The following is a 19,193-nucleotide window of genomic DNA, read 5'->3' as shown; positions in this document are numbered from 1 at the left end:
CTGGGCTGCCAGGGTCCCCAGTACCCCCCATGGAGATAGCAGCTGTTTTTCCGTCCTGCCCACTCTGGGATGCCTGCCTCTCATCTCCACTTTCCGCCCCGGTCCCATTGCCCCGTGCATCACAAGAGCGACATGCTCCTCCAGCAACAGGACATCTGCTGCCTGCTCAGGCTCCCTGGAGGGGTCTCGCTGCACGTGGCACAGATGCAAACCTCATCCCTTCTCCCCAGCCACCAGCAGCCCCTTCTCCTGAGCCACCACGGAGCAGCAACAGAGCAAGCAGGGACTCCCCAGGGTCACGACATACTGAGCTGCCCACAGCCAGCACCAAAAACTGGAGTCCCAGGGACAGGTGGCCAGTCCAGTGGAGCAGTGGGACCAAATGCTGGAGCACAAGCTCCAGCTTCAGGATGGCTTTTCCCTGGAGAGGAGCAGTGGGATGGAGGGGAGGGTGCCAACCCAGAGGAAGGAGATGACAGAGGAGATGGAGACAGACAGGGCTGGCTTAGAAAAGGCTCAGCTCCACACCAGCTCCCCCAGGGCAGGATAACTCGCACACAGACCCCAGGAATAAGCAGGACAGGCTGAGCTGAGCGACTCAGTTGCTTTATTGACAGCCTCTGGCAACCCAGTCAATGGGCTGCCTCACTCGGCGATGCTGCGGAAGGACTGAACAGCGGGGCTCGCTGCTCCCCACTCCACAGGTTTGCGGTACTCCCCCTTGGGCAGCAGGTACTGCCTGCCTCGGTAGTTGGGATGCTCATAGAAAACCCAGACGCCCTCCAGCACTCTGCAGGCATGGACCTCGCGCATGTGCCACTCCTCCATGACGGAAGGGCAGTCTTCGGTGGCTTCAAACATCTGCCCGCCAAAATCTCCCTTCTCAAATACTTGGATGTGGCCCCGGCCTCCACTTGGCTAGAAAAAGGGGAGAGAAAATGGCAGAGCACTGGAGGGAGGCACTGACATGTTCCCAGCTCTGACAGTCACCAGCGGATGGGAGCAGCGCTGAGGCACGGTCAGACTCAGATCGGGTGTAAACCGCACCCCTCCCAGCACACCAGGACAGGGCTAAACAGCTCACATCAGCCCCCAAAAGTGCAGCGGGGGAGGCAGCTGGGGTAAATCTTGACCGAGCATCATGTGCAAAGAGGGCATAAAAGCACCGAGCTGGGGCAGAGCACCTTCAGCTCAAACCCTCACCGCAGCCCCAGTTTTGCAGGCAGGAAGGCTGCAGGGAGGGATAAGGCCACATCAGCAAGTGCTGGGCTCTCTATCCCAGGCAGCCTGCCCATCCCGCTGCTGGCTTGAACCCTTCAGCCACTCCACACAAGCATCAGAAGAGACAGACCCCCTCCACTCCTCGCTCCTCCAGGCAATGAGGAGTTTAATGAGCTGGTGACCCCAGCTGGGTTGTATTACAGGAGAATGAAGCGCAGGTATTTTCCACTGTGATTTGAAGTACTGCGTTGCCTGAAGGCACTGCGGCAGTTTTAATCTGCAGCTGCCTGGACACCGTCTTCCCCCACCTCCCCCATCCGCCCCAGCCCGCTCTCATTGCCAGCCCCTGCCGAGCTCTGTGGGGTCTCTCAGATCTGTGCACTGCCGCTGCGGCTTCTCTAGGGCACTCTGACCTAACACCTGCGAACAGCGGGTCACCGTGCAACCTCCTCAAGCGCAGAAGGAGAAGCCAGGCACCAGGCGGACATGCAGGATAAGGCCTCCACATTTCATCCTGATGGAGGAAGCTGTGCTGCTGTTACATCTCCCACGGGTTTTGGCTCCAACCCTTATGCCAGATCAGTGCTCTGAACTGGCCGGAAACTCTCCCCGTCCTGTGCAAAGGGAATTAGACCTAGCTCAAACCCAGAACAGGCTCAAAGTGGTGTTAGACCTCCAGACATAAAAGCAAAACCCCTTCTCAGCTGTGAGACCTGCTCCATGCAATAGGAATCCATGGCTGTGCTACTCAAGTCAGCGATGCACAGATCCCCACCGATGTCTGCCCCACTGCTGGCAAAAACACAGCAGCAGCACTCAGTGTCTCAATCCCAATCCACACTCCATCCACGCTCCCATCCCTGCCAGTTTTAAAGGGTGCTTCTCCCCATAGGCTTCCCAAAGGAATCGTTCTCTCTGTTCCTTTCTCCCCCACCAGCATTTCCACAGGGTGTAAACGCTGCTCACTGTCAACCTACATTTATCCCATCTCCTTCTGGTGGAAGGACAGGTGCTGCCGGAGGCTGCAGAAGCACCTTCCCATCATCAGTTAGGAGGGGATGAGCACAGTCCTGTGCTGCAGCGGGGAGACACGTGTTGCTCTGTGCTGTCCTAATACCAGAAGACACCAGGCTGCTCCAAGCATGCCCAAGGAGGGCTTCAGGCATCCCTCCCGCTCCTGGTCACTCCAGGTCTGCACCTGTGGCTGCTCTCCCCATGCCCAGAAGGGCTTGAGATTCAGTTCCCGGTATCAGAAGGGAGCCCTGGCTTGCTAGACAGGCAAACTGCCCCTCATTCTGAGTGCTCCTGCAAAATCTACATCCCACTGTTACAAGCCTTGGGCCTGCCATCAGATTTGGATCAGCTGGCAGCACACCAGGGGAGAAGACAAGAGGCAAGCCTCAGAGCGACCTGCCTGGACACTGAAGTCTCTAGATGAACATGCAGATAAAACTCCACTGTTGTTCCTATGGAACTCACCTACAAAGCACTCAAAAGGGATTTGCTTTTTCCAGTTGCAGTCGAGTGGAAAAGATTTATCTTCTCCACTCACCAAACACCTTGCCATTCCTGAAGCAGGACTGTGGGAGCAAACCGCCTATAGCCATCCTCTCCAAGGGAGCTGCCATGGGTCCCCAGGAAGATGGGGGCCACCCACAAGCATACTGAAACCCTTTAATGATAGGTGTGTAAATTAAAACATCCCTTGGGAGGAGGTCACACTTACTATCTGGACGGCTTTGCAGGAGCCGAGGCGGTCGTTGAGGCCCATCCAGTGGTGGTAGTCAGGATACTCCCCACGCGTCAGAACATACATGTTCCCGGAAAAGTTGGGCCTCTCATAGGCCACCCAGGTGCCTCCATCCACCCGAATGGAGTTGCAGCGGCTCAGGTAGGTGTGAAAATCGGGGCAGTCGCTGTCGCACTCATAGCAACGGCCTAGGAAATTCTTGTCTTCATAGAAGGTGACCTGAAACACAAGCAGAGGAAGGAAAGCAAGGAAGTTCCCCATCCCCCAGCACATGCCTGCATCCATATTCTAGCTGCATCATGGTGTGAAGTACCTGAAAACAGAGTCCTCAAGATATCAAAAAGTCATCAAGCCTAACCATTGAGCAGGATCAACTGCATCCCAACTAACCCTGGCAGCCGATTCACCAGTCTGGCCCCAACGCCTCCAGCTGCCACCAACGTCTTGCCCTTCCCAGCACCTAGTTCTGTCCCAATCCAACCCAAAGCTCCCTTGGTGAAGTCCCTGTCCTCTTTGCAGCAAAACACTATTAATACATTTCCCTCCCACCTTCTCCAGATCAGCATTTACTAGATTATGGCCAAGGAAGCCATAAGTAGTCAATGGACTGTACTAAGTAGCATTTCATTTATATTGGCTTACCTAGTGTTTGCAGTTAGACCTATACTGATAAGGGGGTGGTGAGGTCTCTTTCCTCCTGGGTCACGTCTTCTAGCACTGCGATTGTTCTCCTTGTTCCCACTCTAAGAGTCCACAGCTTGCTTTCTCAAAAATCAACACCAAAAGCTGGACACCACGCGAGCTTTACCAGTGCCAAGAAAAACTGAAGGACCGCTCCACATATGTGGGGGATAGCACAGTTCTTCAGACATCCAAAGTTGGCTTTTTCTGTTTTCTGCATTTGCAGTTGGCTTCTTCCATTTTGGTTGCTGCAAGTTTGCTATACAGCTGACAAATTTCCGATCTACCACCACATTTCTTTCCCAAGAGCTGCTCTACAGCCAGGCAGCTGACTGCAAAGCACTTTGCTAAGGGACACTTTTCCCGACTTGATCACAAACTTTTTCAAAATGATCTCAAGAGCTGGTGAGCAAATCCCATTCCTCTTGCCTGAGGTATCACCAACCCAGCCAGCCCTAGAGCAGCGACACATGCTTTGTTCAAAAAGACCTTCGTGGAAATATGGCCAAGCCCTAGACCCAGACCAGTCTTTTGTACAGCCCCATTTTTAGATCCTTCCAGATGACAATTATTCATCAAAAGCTGCTCTTTGCAGTAAGGGTTCCCAAACCATCATGTCTATTTTGACTATATCCCTTGCTTGCTTATGATGTGGTGCCAGACCATGCCAAAAATTACATTTGTCTGACGTGAATCCATCTCAGCAGATCCTTTTCAGCTGCACCCAACCACCAGCCCGTCTTCAACCTTAACAGGAGTTTGATTACTTACTCCAATGTCTTTTAGAGCCTTGCATTGAATCAACTGATGCGCAAGTTAGTTGATCCAATGCAGTGCATACTCAAGACAGCGTTTCACCTTTTCCAGCCTTCCAGTACAGCATCAGCCCCATACATGCTGCTGGGTTATTTGGTAGCACCTATGACTGCCTCAGCCAATTCCCCCAGATGCTCTGGAGAGAGTTTTTCTGGCCACAGGGATTTAAACATCTAACATGCAGTACTCCATAATCCATTTTCCCCATAGTTTTTCCATAGCTTGAGTATTAAAATACATGATCACCTTTTGCTCCTAGCTGGTTGTACTTCACCTGTCGTGCTTTGGCTACTGGTATTCATCTAACATCACCGCTGTTAAAAATACTGTTCATTGTCACAGTTTCAACCCAGGAGATAGACTCAAATCTAGGACAACCCACTCTTTTTTTTTTTTTTCCCCACTCACTTTGTGTTAAAAAATAAGTTTGCCACAGTTTTCCTAGAGCTGGTTGGTCAGTGTGTCCCACCAGCCTGACCAGGTACCTGTGGAGTCAGACTAATCATGCCAGAGGATTTATGTCCTTGGTCTTGTGGCCTGTTAGTAGACCTTTATTAGGATAATGTTATTTCCCTCACATTTTCCTCTTACTTTCAAGAGACTGATCTCCCATTACGAAGCAGCCAGCACATACAAAGCAACCTGTCCCCATGTCTCTCCCTCCTGAGCAAGCTCCTCCCATCTTCAGTGCAATGGAGAGCTGGGAGATCACTACCATCTTTCCAGCAAGTGACTGAAGTTTGTAAAAAGGTGTGCACTAAAATGTCCAATTCCTGTTTTCCCACACTGCTACTATTGGGTAGTTAACCATGCTGGTCAGTCCTTGCCAGCCACAACCCTGCTGTTGTTTTATGGATGCTGCTTCTGGATCTTTGTCCCTAGAGGTATCACCTGAAAAATCTGCCAACATGAGCCCAGAGGCGATACCGAAAGCCCTGCTCGCTGAGTTTTGGCAGTCACTTACCACCAGTAATCCTCTTCTTGAAGGCAGTGGTCAAGGAAGCCACAGCACCCCTGTAATACTCTCTACAGGGCAGTACACAGGGATGCATCTCTTCGCGGCTCAGCCATTACCCTCCCCACTGGGAGAGCTGATGAGCTCTCACCCTCTTCAACCTCTCTCCCCAAGCTCTACAGCGCCTTCTGATCTGCAGTCCCACTCCTGTCCACGCAGCAAGCATCCAGCACGGTCGATGATGAACCCTGCCCAACGTCTGTAAGACCACAGGTCTGGTCTCCATGCAGGCAGTGGCCTGCCCAGGCAGAGGTATGCCTTCTGCTTCACAGCAGGGTGACTGGCAGTAGGAAAAGAACGGGTGTCCATCACCTCTGGTCCTGGTTCCTCATGAGCTGCCTTGATTTTGTGGCTGGCATCCAGCAGCACCAGCTCCTCTTGCAATGCCCTACCACAGCAATTGTGCATGAAGTTGGTTAAGTTGGCCTTTAATTTTGTAACAGAAAAGAAAAGCTCATTTGATGTTCCTTCCCCACCCAGCCTAACACAAATGAACTCCAATTTGGCAAAGCTACCTGGTGTTCCTAGGAGGGTATTTTCCCTGTACTTATAAAGCCACAAAGCCAAAGAAATCCAAGAGCACGTTAAGGGTATGGCCATTCCCACAGAACAGTGACCAACCAGAAGTGGTGTTCATTGTTTTACTCTTAGACCATTTATAGGAAGACTTAAGGAGAGGGCTCCTGCCCACTCATTTCTCCATCACAGCTCTTTGCACACACCCTCAATTCATTTCAGACCTTCACACTCAGTGCTTCTCAGCTTTCCTCCAATGATTCAGGCACAAACAGACCAGACTGACGTTTTTCACCTGCAGGATAATGACAGGTGAATTACAGATTTCAATTCCAGATTCGTCGCATCTTACTCTAATGCAAATCACCTTCCTTCAGTAAAGCCATCAAGTTGCTCTGCTTATACCACTAACCTGTTAACTGCTCACTGCCCACACTTTGCTTTTTTGGGGCTTACCTGGCAGATAATAGATTTGCCATAGCAGATCTTCCTTACAGGACTGTAGAACTCTTACTCCCTTGGCCACCTCATAGCAGTTATTCTATTTCTTCCCAACAGTAGCTCTGTTAGAAGGAAGCTTGTAAACAATAACTGTAAACAATAACTAGTAGTGCCCACTGCCTTCTAAGTAAGCAGCATGGGGGCAGTGATCCCCTTCTAGGGCAGACCGCTTGCTTAGGTTGTGAGAAACAGTGTTTAATTCTCTCCTTTGCCCTCTTCTTCTCCCTGGAATGTGCTAGACAAGAGCATGACATACAAAAAAGATGAGATTCACAGTCTTTCACTTACTTAACTCCTCTTGGACATTTTGCCGCACCACAGCGGCCCATAACCAACGAATTCCCTGTAGCACACTCACAGTGGACACGGCTTTCAGCAGGGGTAAAGGCAGTATATGTTTAAGTCTTCAAGCAGACAGGAGACTCAAGCATGAATCAGTTACATTTCCCCAGCACCTTCTTTATGCACGGGTACATAAAGACTGTACCACTGCAATCTGAGAGCCACCATGTTAGAAGCAAGCAGCACACCATCCTCAGTTTCTAAAGACTGTTCATAAATAGTCAAACCACTTCGAGCTAAGATGACAGTCAAAAGGAGCGAGGAAGCAGAGACTGAATCCACATCTTCCATAGCATCGGCCAGTGACTACAAAGTCACTCTGCTTCTGAGCCCTCTGCCCCCTTAGGTCTTACAGTCTCCACAATTAAAAGGAATGTAACCCAAAAGCAAAACTCACACAATGGAAAGATATACGTCTGTCCACAGCCTCTTAACAGTTGTTTAACATTTCACAGGAGAAAATGGCCAGTAGCCCAAAGTTGTCACCCTCCTTTCCCAGCTGTTTACCCCTGCCCAGTCCCAACCCTGCAACAAGGTCTGCATGACCAGCTCAGCTCTGCTAACTTCAAGACTGAAGAACACAGCATTAGAGCTGGATAGCCACCTGATGCACACCACTCTAGCTGAAGTTGAGCTTTCTGATCTATCTCCTTCTCCAGTTTAAATTAATCTCTGCCGATTCCACCAAATCACAAGGCCGGTTCGCATCCCTCACCGAATGCTATTGCCTTTGGTGCTATGATCACCGTTCAGGCATCTTTCTGTCCCAGCAGCACATCCTTTGTTCCACCATGGAAAGGGGATGTGGCGGCTGCCGCTGGTGTTGGGACTCAGGTCCTCCCAAGGAAGCCTTCCACGAGGCTCTGTTCTGCAAATGCAGCTCGTCACATTCGCTGCTGGCACAGCAGCCTCTGCCGTCAATTTACAAGGCATCAGGTCCTGGTGCATTTTAAAATATCCCCTCGCCAGTCACTGTGTTCCACTCCATCCTCTCGCAGAGCCACATCTAGATCTGGGAAAAGACTAGGGAGGGCTCAGCTTCAGCTTCCCTCCATGTGAGGAGGGATTTCAAGCATCTCCTCTTGCCAACAGACTGACAGAGGGGGAGGCTGTCAGCAGAACAAAGAAACCCAGGTTTCTCCACAACTTACCCCTGATAAATTCTGTACTCCTAGCCACAATCATGTATAGGCTGCAAATAAACTTACCTTGGTTCCAGCTCTGGACATTTTCCGTTCCAGCCAAGCTCCCCAGTGCTGGAGGAACGTCAGAAGCTGTTACAAACAGCCTGGATCCGAGGCACCCTTTTTATAATGGGCTTGTTTTAAACCAGACAGCCGCTTTGTCATGAGAATAGGATCCAAAAATTGAGTCAGTGATTCTGAGGCTATAGCCGATTTCCAGAAAAGCAAACAGGATTATGGAATAAAGGAAGGCTTCGCCATCCTCCCTTTGTTACCATTTGCTGAGTCAGAACACCAAAACTCTGCCAAACGCACTCAAAACACGCAGCCCCCTGCCAAGTCCTGGAGGACGGGGGACAATTTGGCTGCTCTCTCCCTTTCAAGCATGTTAAATGAGAAGGCATCCTCATCAGCTCTAAAAGGCCCATCCCCATTTGTAAGGAAGAGACCCAATATTTATCAGAGAACATTCCCATGCAGCAAAGGATGCAGCTAGGAAACGGTCAACACGTGTTCAGGGCAGACACCACACGCTTGCAAAGACCAGCCTCTGTGTAGAGGCTCTGCTTCAGAAGCTCACAATGGAAATATCTGTGCAGCAAAGGGACTGTGTATTTTTATACCACACCCTCAGCTTGAGCTATATTGCTCCATATGGTGCCTGACATAGAGGAAAAGAAGTATGTCTGGCCACACCCCCCCAAAGTGAGTAATTTCACACATCAAATAGGAAAGAACAATGCCCAAATTTCTGACCATATCTGCTAGCATCACAAATTCAACTCAAAACTCTTACACCACTGTCTGAGGTTTGAGCAAAAGAGTTTTTCTTTTAGCCACACTCTGGCCCACTGAGCAGGGAGGGTGAGGATTGCTGGCTTATGTACACCCACACCCCCCCGCCAGTGCATTATGAAAAAACACCTCTGCAGCTATTCACTGCACCAGCCCAAAGGCTTAGCAAAACAAAGGGAAACAAATTTGGCACAGCAGCGCCTGAAACACACAGACCCTATTTCAAATCTGTCAGGACAAGCAGTCTCGCAACAGCAGCTCTGCGTGCCACCCCATGTACACTGCCACAGCTCTGCTAAATGCAGTCAGGTATGACACCCTGAGATAGACATGCTCAGCAACATCTCGTCCTCCTCCCATTTTAGGTGTCTTGAATTGCCTAGTGCTGTTGCTTACAGCTCTTACTGCTAGAAAGCTGTGAGGCCACTTAGATTTTACTTCCTTTTTTATTCAAATGCTGTCTTATGAAGATCAGAGTTCAACCACAATCCAGGTCCTATTGAAAGGCAACCCAGTAGGTTCACTAGGACACCTCAAAGCTCCACTGCAGTCACTTTGCACATCCCTCCTTTAAAAGTCAGTTAAATATAATAAACTCACCATGCATTGCATCACCTGCCTCCCCAGGAGGCAAGAGGGACCTTCAGAAAAATCCTAGTGTCACAACAGCTGTGTACACCAGAGCACTAAATGCCCCTGCCTTCCTCTCACTCTTAGGTTGGATAGCTCTTCACAAGGCTGCTGCGTTGGTCATCCATGCAATGCCTTTGCCTATTTTGCCTAGCTTATTTAGGTGCTCAGCTACGAGCACATCTCCCCAGTACAGGTTCCACTAGCACGTGAAAATGGTACTCATTCAAGCTGATACTCTTTACAAGAAATATTAAAGGTAGGAAACAGTGTTTGTATCAAAATATTGTGCTAGGGCAGCCTTCAAAACCTTCAACTCCATGGCTACTAACAAATTAGCACTTTTCTCTCAGCTGACTGGTTCACGTTTCATTAAGCAGCAAAGATGCTGTGACCCTCTAACACCCACTGTACAGGTAAAACACTTTCCCTAGGACACGTGCCAGGCTTATTTGAGAACTCTGTTTTATTGACATTTGTCAAAACAATGCAAACGAGTAAAAAAGTTAATTCCATAAAAATCACATTGCTTAAGTGCCTTCTTCATATAAAAAATCCCTTGAATTTAATTCATTAAAAAAATCAAACACTTCTTTTTCACATTTATAAAAACAGTGCAGCTGGCTCGTACCGTAAAGATGCACACGATGTCCAGGGCCCTGCATCCAGCTCTGCACCAGGAAGGGCTCTTTTGCTGGATAATTGCACACCATGGACACTAACCACGATGACAGCTTCCCCACTAAAGGATCTGCAACAAGGCATACTTCATCATCCTCTAGCAACATGCATTTTCTCAGTTACTAATGGAATAGTTAAAGCACATTCCTGGAAAAATGGCAGTGATTAGAAATCCTAAAGCAGACAGACAGTCCAATCCACACTGAGGCTGGGTGTCAGATCCACATCAAGTGTGTTCAGGCAGGATGGCCGCAAACTCTTAATGAGAACTGTTTTCAGTGTATTGCTGCCTGTTCCCAGAACTCTGTAACAAAATAAGAGGAGCAAATTTTACTCCCAACACTAGCAAAAAAAAAAGCAACTCAAAGACTAAAGAAAAGGAAAAAAACTCCCCACAACTTTCTAATGGTTTGAAACACGCAATGGCAGAAAAGCACGATAAGCGCTTGCCTCCGGCTCCTAAATCACTTCAGCTTGGGAAGAGAAAGACACTACAGAGTAAGAATTATTTACTTTTGAGTAAGTCTCACTTGACTCTCTTAAGCAAAAAGTGAGACAGGTAAGTACAGATATTAATGCACACAGCCTCTTTGAAAGAGCAGCTACTCAAATAAGTTTTTACATCAGATTATGCACAATATGCATATCTGCCTTTACAGACACACACAGATGTCCCCGACAAATCAAACAGAACACCTGCAGAGAACAAGGGAGGTGCTGAGTACACAGGGAAGAGATTCAAACTGAAAAGAGGTTTTGACTGCAAAATAAGAACTAAAACCAAATGCACGGCTCTTGGGAGAATGTCCACTGAACAGCCTCCTACTTCTCCTACCTCTGCCTAGGCTGTGCACACAAACATGGGACAATTCTTTTAGACAGAGAACAACCAAGAGAAACAGGCCCTCTACTCACCCTTCTTTTCCTTTTGCTGCACAAGAACATGATGCTATCCTGCTGCCTGCTTGGAACCTACTGCAGGAGGAACAAGGCTATCCAGCTGCTGACGGTTCCCTGTCTGAACCAGCCATTCATAGAATTTGTTTTCTACCAGTATCTGGAACTGTTTCCTCTGATCCCTGAAATGAAAAGAAGATCAGCAGGGAAGTATGTAAAGGTCACACTTATTTATAGTATTATACTTCTAACCTCACCTTCACTACCAAAATGAGCCTCCATATATATCAGCTAAGGGCTGGGCTTGGTTCCTGAATTGTCTGTACCAGGAAGAAAATGTTTTTACCAAGTGAATATGACTATAATGAACCCCAAAGACAGAACTTGGTGGAGCTAGAGAAGTCATGCAAACCTCCCCATCCCACTAGCACAGCAACCCTGCTCTACAATGCTGCCTCCGCTTTACTCTTAGAGCACAGATTAAAAACCGTCTGAATAGGGAGAAAAAGAAGATTAGTAACCAGCGCTCAAGCACTAGAGACACAAAATTCTGTTCTGACAGCATCTGAAAGAGAGAGGATGGAGATCAGGAAAAAAAATGCATCTATAAACAACACTACTCAAATAATTCCCATTACTGCTAAATAACTGGGGGGGTGGTTTTGGTAAGACCAGCAATAACAGGGTATACCACTTAGCTCAGGCTCTCTGTCTCTGGCACCGATCAGATGCCCAAGAGCAGCACAGGCTCACGGCAGTATTTCTCCGGAATAGCATCCCAGCCATCTGTGATGAGTTCAGCTCCAGAATTTCTTAAGCCAAAGGTGGCATGGGTGTTGAGTAGCTCCTGATGGACCTTTTTTCTGTGAGCTTACACAATTCCTTTCTGAACCCACATAAAACATGAACACTTTCAATATCCTGTGGAGATTTTATGTGGTTTTGCTTTGAACCCATTCCTAATTTGATGTGCTGATCCCATCCTGTACTGGGAAAAGCAGCAAACTGACCCTATTAATTTTTGTGCCACTCAGCTTCAGAGAGGCTCGGTGTACCCAGACCCTTTTTTCAAGTTAAAGGCTCTTCTTTGTACTATTGCTTTCATTTGAGACATTCCCCAGAAAGCAGGGTTCTAGGACAGAAGCTAACCTAAATTCCTCCCTAGTGAACGTGAACACAAAGGCAGTCACTTCTTTCTTCCCTTATGGTTTTATCTTCTCCAAGTGCTTTTTATATACCTTGATCTGCTACTGACCCTGAAAGACTTTCTGTCTGATATGCTCAGAAAATGAATAAACAGGATTTTATGCTTTTGCAAGTTGTTCCTCAAGCTGTCTTACTGGTCCTGTCTTACGGGGGTTTTACTTTCAGCCTGGCAGGATTTACATTCTTTTTTTGCCCCACTTTCCTCATTCAGACAACTTCAACTTCTTGAAAGATGTCTTCTTATTTCTAACATTCTCTTTCACCTCCCCATTCAAGCATGGCAGCTTTTTTCTTTCTACAAGTCTGATATCCTGTTTGCTCTAAGCTTCCTAGTTGTTTCCCTGCCTGCAGAAGACCGAAACATTTTACACTGTCAGCTGCCCAGTTTCTTTTCAGCAAGCTTCTAAATTTGGCACAGTTTTTCCCCTATTATGAAATAAGCCACCGCAGTAGTGAGCTCTGGCCTCCTGTGACTGCGGTAGAGGATGTTAAATCTAAGCACATCATCCGTATTACCTCACATTTCTTTAACAGTAAGATTTGACAGGCCAAACACCTTCACAAAACCCAGGGATGAGAAGCAGCAGCCCTGGGAGGACAATGGCTGGAGGGGGAAGCACCTTAGATGAGGCTGATAGACAGAATGGATGACCCTAGCACAAGGGCCGAAGTTGTAACTTTCCTCTCTGCTTCCCTTGAAGACTCAGGGCTGAGAGTTTTGAAGGTTTTTACACCTCTGTCACCATTACTGGGTCACTACTGCTCAGCCACCCTCCACCTGTAGCAAAATGCTGCCCCAGAATCTTTTTTCTCTCCTAGTCTAGAGTTCTTTCAAACTGCAGGCTCCTCCATGCTCAGTACAGAGGCACCTGCATTTCAGAAAGGAACAAGGGAAGCAGAGGGAGCTCCTTCAAAACAATGAACGATCAAATGGACTAAAACTCCTCAGCCTGGTATGATGGGAATTGTTGATAGTTTGACCCAAGAGGAGGTTTTCATATTCTGTGCTCCCCACAGGATAAACCCCTCCAGGATCACTGCTTATCAGCACCCAGTTACACACCTGTTACAAGTTCTGACTGAGTACAGAACAGAAAGAAAATCTATACAGCTTAAGTACAGCTTAGGGAACAAAACTTGTCCTCATCTCTTCAAGTCTTTACGATTGACTATCTGGGTTTCTATCCCCATTCTGTATTTGCAACAGAAGCCAGGTCCTTCAGGCTGCTGCATCAAAATGGTTCACAAAAAGATAAAAGCAGCTAAACTGAAGCCAGCAGAGATTTGTACCCTTGCCCTGTCTCGCTGGCTGCAGAAGAAAGCACGCTGACAAAGGAAGCAAGCTGAACTTTTTCAGAACTCCACAACAGGTGCTGAGAAAGCAAACAGAAGCACCTCAGTACATGAGATGGGCTAGGACAGGCCTAGCTAGCACAGTAAAAGCTGGGCAGAGGATTCAATGCGATCTGATAAAGAGGACTTTAAAAGCTACTGTCCACGAGGTGATCTACTGTAAAGGTTCACATGCACATTCTAAGCTCACCTCAATAACAGATGGGACAGTAATTTAAAGCTTCAATCTCAATGTAAAGGTTGGGCTAAGAATGACCACCAATCAGTTGCAGGCCAATAATTAGTCGAGCTGTTGTTCAGGGCATGCACCCAGATCTCACCCACGGCAGCATGCGACACTGCAAGCAGAACAGAGACAGCAGAGAGACAGTACCCAGCATGAGATAAGTTGTAAACCCTTACTGCTAGGGTGGATCACTCACCTCAGCCCTCAATAGCATCTAGGCATGCTTTTCCTTGAGTCTCACAAGCTAGCAAAATGCAATCGTGACAAAGCACCTCCTTCAGAGTTACAATTGTGAGCATTATTCTTCTCACTATAATAATACCAAAGACCAGGAACCCAAGACTGCTAATTACTAATGCTCTAGAAATGGCATGCAAGACATGGCTCATGCAAATCAACCCATTATTAAAGCATTATTTTTGTTGAACCACATCAAATGAATCTTCTGTTTGTATGCCTGAGCTGAGCTGCAACACAACTCACACATTCCTGTTCGGATGTAGCACTCACTTGGTCAGACCTGCTTCCTTCACAGTTTTCTGCCAGATCTGTACCTTCTGCTCTCGCTGACTCAGCGCCTTCTGGTACGCATGGGGAAGCCCACCTGGCGTCTCTGTGGTGTCTCCTTCCATCTCAAAAGGAATCACGAAGGTGTAGAAGTCCGAGGGCGGCAGGAGGTGGAAGACACTTGTGTCACCACTCTCCTTGCACACCAGCATAGGGCTGTCCCAGTAGTTTGGCAGAGTAGCCAAGCCCACCTGAGCCATGTGGTCTTCAAGCATTGGATAATGGGTGTGGAAAGGGGCAAAGCTGACTGCTTGGTTCCCCGAGAGGATGAGAGGCTGGGTAGGCGTGAGAATGTAAAAAGTACAGCCAGCAGTGGAAGAAAGGGACAAACGATGGCAAACCACAATGACCTTGACATTGTCACAGCTGTGGATGTGAACAGACGCCTGCACAGGGCCAAGGACAAAAGTGCTATTCTGGCACTTCTCAATGGTCACAGATCTGCAAAAGAACAAGAGAGCAAGGACACAGTGAGCAGGAAAGAGCAAAACCAGAACTTTTTCACTGCTTAGTCCATCTAACAAGCACTCAGCGCTTGAACAAACTTGCTGAAAAGGCATCTAGCTGTGTCCCAGGAGAACAAAAACTCACCGGAGAGGAGAGAGAAGATAAATGAAGGACTCGTTGCAGCGATGAATTCTTACATGAGCCCCCACCAAGGTGTCTGAGCTCTTAGCCAGCGTCTGCTTGTACACCTGGCTCATTATCACCATGGGGAACACCTCAGGCACCACATGAGTATTGCAGGCAATCTTTGCTCTCCTGGTTGTTCCTTCAACTGCAAAATAAAGTTCACCAATGCATTTAAAATTAAAAAAAAAAAAGGGCACAAAGAAGTCTACACATGATTCCTACAGAGACACAGATATGATGGTTCACTGTCCACATCACTCAGCAATCCCTCAAGAAAATAATCAGCCCAAAACTTCAAGGACGGTACCATCAAACTGCATCACTTCACACACCAGCCATACCATCCACTGATGCCTACTAGGCAGGTCAGCAGTACCTAGCAGTCAGAAGCTCCAGAAGTCAGGGCACATTGAAAGATCAAAAACACTTCAAAATTATTCAAGGGGCAGCCAAAGGCTCCCACAAGCTACAGACAGCCCTGACCTAGGCATCTCCATTTCCAGAAGTCTGTTCCTGAACACAAGACTTAGCTTGGCAGGAAGATCCCTAGGCCAAGTTTTATGTTAAAAGCAGGAACTGTACATTTTAAGACAGTGAAATGCTCCCTCTACAGTACAATCCTTGAGCAACCTCACTGTCCTAGCTATCGTGCTGCCACTGTTAGGATTGTGCAGTCAGAGAAACAAAACACTAATCTGAATTTTTTTCTCCTAAGGTGGAAGATGCCTTGGCTCCACTGCTATGTCCCTGCAGGTGAGGGGCTGCAATTTAAGACAAGGAAACCTAGACCAGTTCTCAGCTTTGCCACAAACACATCACATTATCTGTTCTCTGTGTCCAGCTGTACTTGAATAATGAGGGTAGTAATACTGATCTCATTCAGAGGGGCCTTTGACAATAAAGTCATTAATGTTTGCTCACAAAAGTGATCCAAGGACTGGAAAAATACACACAGATGTCACACAGCACCCTCTAGTCCCCCAGACTCGCCTCTAAGCTGTCACTTTCCCCATCTCCACTGAGAACAGGAGGAAAAGGAGGCAAACCCCCATGCCACTGCCAGGTCCCTGGTCAGCAAGAGGTGCTGAGACTGGAAAGTTCTTTCTAAAAATAAAAGCCAAGGCCTGTAGCTACCTTGCTGTGCCCATGCGAGTTTCTTCCCAGACTTGAGGCAGGCAGTCATTCCAAAAGGGTTTGTCGTCAGGCAAAACCGCAGCCAGCTCTCTAGCTTGGGGAAAGAGAAGGCTCTGGAGACCTTTGAGTAGCCGTTCTGCCCATGACAGGGCTGCCAGAGGGCAAGCTCATGCAGAGGACGGACTGTCCTGGATTTTTTCACGGTCCCTTCAATAAGAAAGCTGAGGGCACAGACAGCTTCGTAGGACACCAAGCTACTGTGGGTAGAATGGGAGGAGGCAGTGAGCTGCTCTGGCTCCAGCAGCAGTTCCAGCATATCCGAGAGGTGGCTCTGCACAAAGGCACGGTGGTCCTGATCGTTCCAGTTCTTGGCAGGCAGAAAAACACACAAGAAGGTGGTGAGTTCTCACAGAGCTGACAAGCTCCACTGACACTATACAATACATCCTTGCTTACACTCATTCTAAAAGAGGGAAAGCAAGTCAAACTTGGTGCTCTGTCCTGTTCACTGCTTCTGCTGCTCTGCTCTTCCAAAACACAGAAAGCAACCTCCCCCCAAAAAGAAAAAAAACCATTTTATTCTAACTCCAAGTACCAAATATTTCATTCTAGAAAGCAGAAACAGACTCTCCTACAATCCTTCCCACACAAATTCAGCCAGCTGCTGCTGGCAATTGAAGGTAGGAAACAAATCAATAACTGACAGTCAAGGTCTTGCAACTGGTCTACTGGAAAATAGCTGCATCTGTTCCAGACCTTCAAATATGATTCAGTGCCGCCTTCCAAGGCGCTGCAGGGAAAAAAGCAGAGGGTCATTTCTTCACAGCCAGCGGACCAATAAACCAAATGACCTCTAAAAGAATCATTAGCTCAAATTCTAAAGGGCTCCAGACCAAAAAAAAGAGGAAGACAAGTTATGGCAGACCTTAATAAAGACAAGCTTTGCTGGTCTGCGAACTGCAGAACAAGCAACACACAGCTGTGATTACACATTGCCCTCACCATCTGTGAGGGCTGTAGCCAAAAGGGCTTAACAAGCAGCTGCGAGTGTCTTGTCCAGCAGCTGGAGATCCCTGCACTGGGACAGGGACCATGTCATACCAGACAAGCCTTGCTGCACCATTTCAAAAGGGGGCATGGTTCACATCAGGCATCGCTGAAGCTGGGGAAATCTCACCCGATCACACAGAAAAAACTAACAGCAGTGGAGACAGCCCCAGTCCCATCAGGACCAAAACCTCTGGGAGGGATACCATGGCAGCCAAGATGCATCTCCGTCCTGTCCAGCGTTTTATGTAATGGCTACAGCTAAAAGAAAACATCAGCTTTTAAATAACAGTGGATGCTCCATGGCCACCCAACTCACAGCCCTGTGTCAGTTCCTCTCATTTCTTTTTTCATTTGTTCAGTCTTTTAGTATAAAGTCACTCAGTTCCTATTTCTAATTATTTCAGCTTGTCCCAAGCTACATTTCACTAGCTCATACAGCTCACAGCATCACAGTCATGACACAAATCCACTGAGGTTTGCAGCTGGCCTTTATAATGATGTTGCCAATCTGTAATTCACTCTCAAATACAGAGCTGCCCACAAGCTGCACCCAATACATTCAACTCACTTCTCTTCTTTCAAAATACTTCAACAGTACTTCAAAAGGAAACATTAGCATTTCCACATGGTTGATCTACAGCTGAGCAACCAACTCCCGTCTCTGAAATATAACCTAATGCTAGGGATCATCCTGGGATCCTAATACTCCACAGTGGATCACAGGGAAGCAGCCTCCAACATAAGAAAAGTTTCCCATTTGACTAACAGAAAACGCAGAGAGGCAGTTGCTTCTCAAAAGAAGAATGGCCAAGTCTCTGAGAGAACTCTCACAGTTGGTCTCAGACTGCAGGAAATTCCCGTGAACAATTTTTGCTGGTAAAGCTGCAGAGAATACACCAACTTCATTTCCTTTACTACTGAGCGACACATCTCCGATTTGACTGTAGCGTAGACTTTACCACAGGCAGGGTTACAGCCTCCGAGGAACAAACCAGCCACCTTTCAACCCACCTCAAGGCAGGCCTTTGCAGTTTCCCCACACGACCGCGCAAGGAGACTCCTACAGGCACAAATACCTTATTCTCGCTGGCAGATTTTCCAGTCAGGCTAGGAGACTTGGTCCTGGGGCTGGGCCACTCCTCCCCAATCAGAGACCTTCGCAGAGAAACCTTGTTCACCTGCTGGACGTACAGGAACAGCAGGAACTGCAGAGTGTCTACCGACAGCTAGCCAAGACGGGAGAAAAAAAAAAAAGAGCCGTTAGGATGGGCTGGGCTCTCCTCACGCCCGCTCGGCTCGGGATGGGGCTCCTGCCTTGCTCCGCTCCCGCTCCAGCTCGTCGGCGTTGGCGCAGGCTGCCTCGGCCTCGGCCCACTCGAGACGGCGCGGCGGGTCCCGCCGGAGGAGGCTGTGGAAGAGCTCGAAGTAGAGCCAGGCCAGACCGCGGCCCAGCTGCAGCTTCCCGCAGGCGATGTGCCGCCAGCGGGGCCACGACAGCCGCGGGAAGCAGCCCTCGGCCGCCCGCGCCCGGGCGTAGGCCGCCATCTTCCGCAGGTAGTGGGGACCGAGGCGGGCGGGCGGCGGGACGGGCAGGACCCCCACCAGGAACGGCTCCGTCTTCACCCACAGCCGCACCGGGACCGCCGCTACCGCCGCCGCCTCCATGGCGACCGCCGCCGCCTCCATGGCGACCGCCGCCGCCCGCTTCCGGTGCCCGCGCAGAGCGGCGGCAGCGCGGAATAACGAGACGGCCCTTCCCTCACACCATGGAGGACTTCCCCTGGGCCGGGCAGTTCCGCCCCCTCCCAAGGAGCCGGTTTCGATTGGTTACTCGAGCCAGCGCGGAGGCGGGAATAAACGACGCACCCTCTGACTGGCTGCCGCAGGGCGAACTCATGCTTCTGTGCGGCCCGGAGCGCCCATAGGATAGGGCGCGGCGTGACGCCCTGAGTCGTGATTGGTCCGACATGCTCACAGCCGACGTCCCGGCAGGCG

General features: G+C 48.8%; 2 protein-coding genes across 3 annotated transcripts; both read right to left on the bottom strand.

Annotated features, from left to right (window-relative positions):
• Positions 1-590: 590 nt before the first annotated feature.
• On the bottom strand, positions 591-9,778 carry CRYGS (crystallin gamma S). 2 transcript variants are annotated; one of them, XM_009913042.2, is made up of 3 exons: positions 8,051-9,778; positions 2,948-3,190; positions 591-918 (listed from the first exon to the last, which is right to left on the bottom strand). In XM_009913042.2, the coding sequence occupies exons 1-3, from the start codon at positions 8,069-8,071 to the stop codon at positions 646-648; spliced, it is 537 nt and encodes a 178-aa protein (XP_009911344.1). In that variant the 5' UTR covers positions 8,072-9,778; the 3' UTR covers positions 591-645. The 2 variants fall into 2 exon arrangements, with proteins under 2 accessions (XP_009911344.1, XP_069647901.1); XM_069791800.1 differs by lacking the exon at positions 8,051-9,778 and having other exon boundaries at positions 2,948-8,037.
• Positions 9,779-9,899: 121 nt separating this feature from the next.
• Positions 9,900-18,972, bottom strand: TBCCD1 (TBCC domain containing 1). The gene is made up of 7 exons (XM_069791798.1): positions 18,513-18,972; positions 18,275-18,424; positions 16,149-16,515; positions 14,973-15,159; positions 14,325-14,822; positions 11,048-11,211; positions 9,900-10,436 (listed from the first exon to the last, which is right to left on the bottom strand). Exons 1-6 carry the CDS (start codon positions 18,882-18,884, stop codon positions 11,082-11,084), a joined length of 1,704 nt encoding a protein of 567 aa, XP_069647899.1. The 5' UTR covers positions 18,885-18,972; the 3' UTR covers positions 9,900-10,436; positions 11,048-11,081.
• Between the last annotated feature and the right edge of the window lie 221 nt (positions 18,973-19,193).

This window comes from Haliaeetus albicilla, chromosome 9 (genome assembly GCF_947461875.1).
Source record: "Haliaeetus albicilla chromosome 9, bHalAlb1.1, whole genome shotgun sequence".
Lineage (NCBI taxonomy): Eukaryota > Metazoa > Chordata > Aves > Accipitriformes > Accipitridae > Haliaeetus > Haliaeetus albicilla.
Note: the sequence above shows the minus strand (reverse complement) of the source record. Positions and strands in the feature narration are given on the sequence as shown.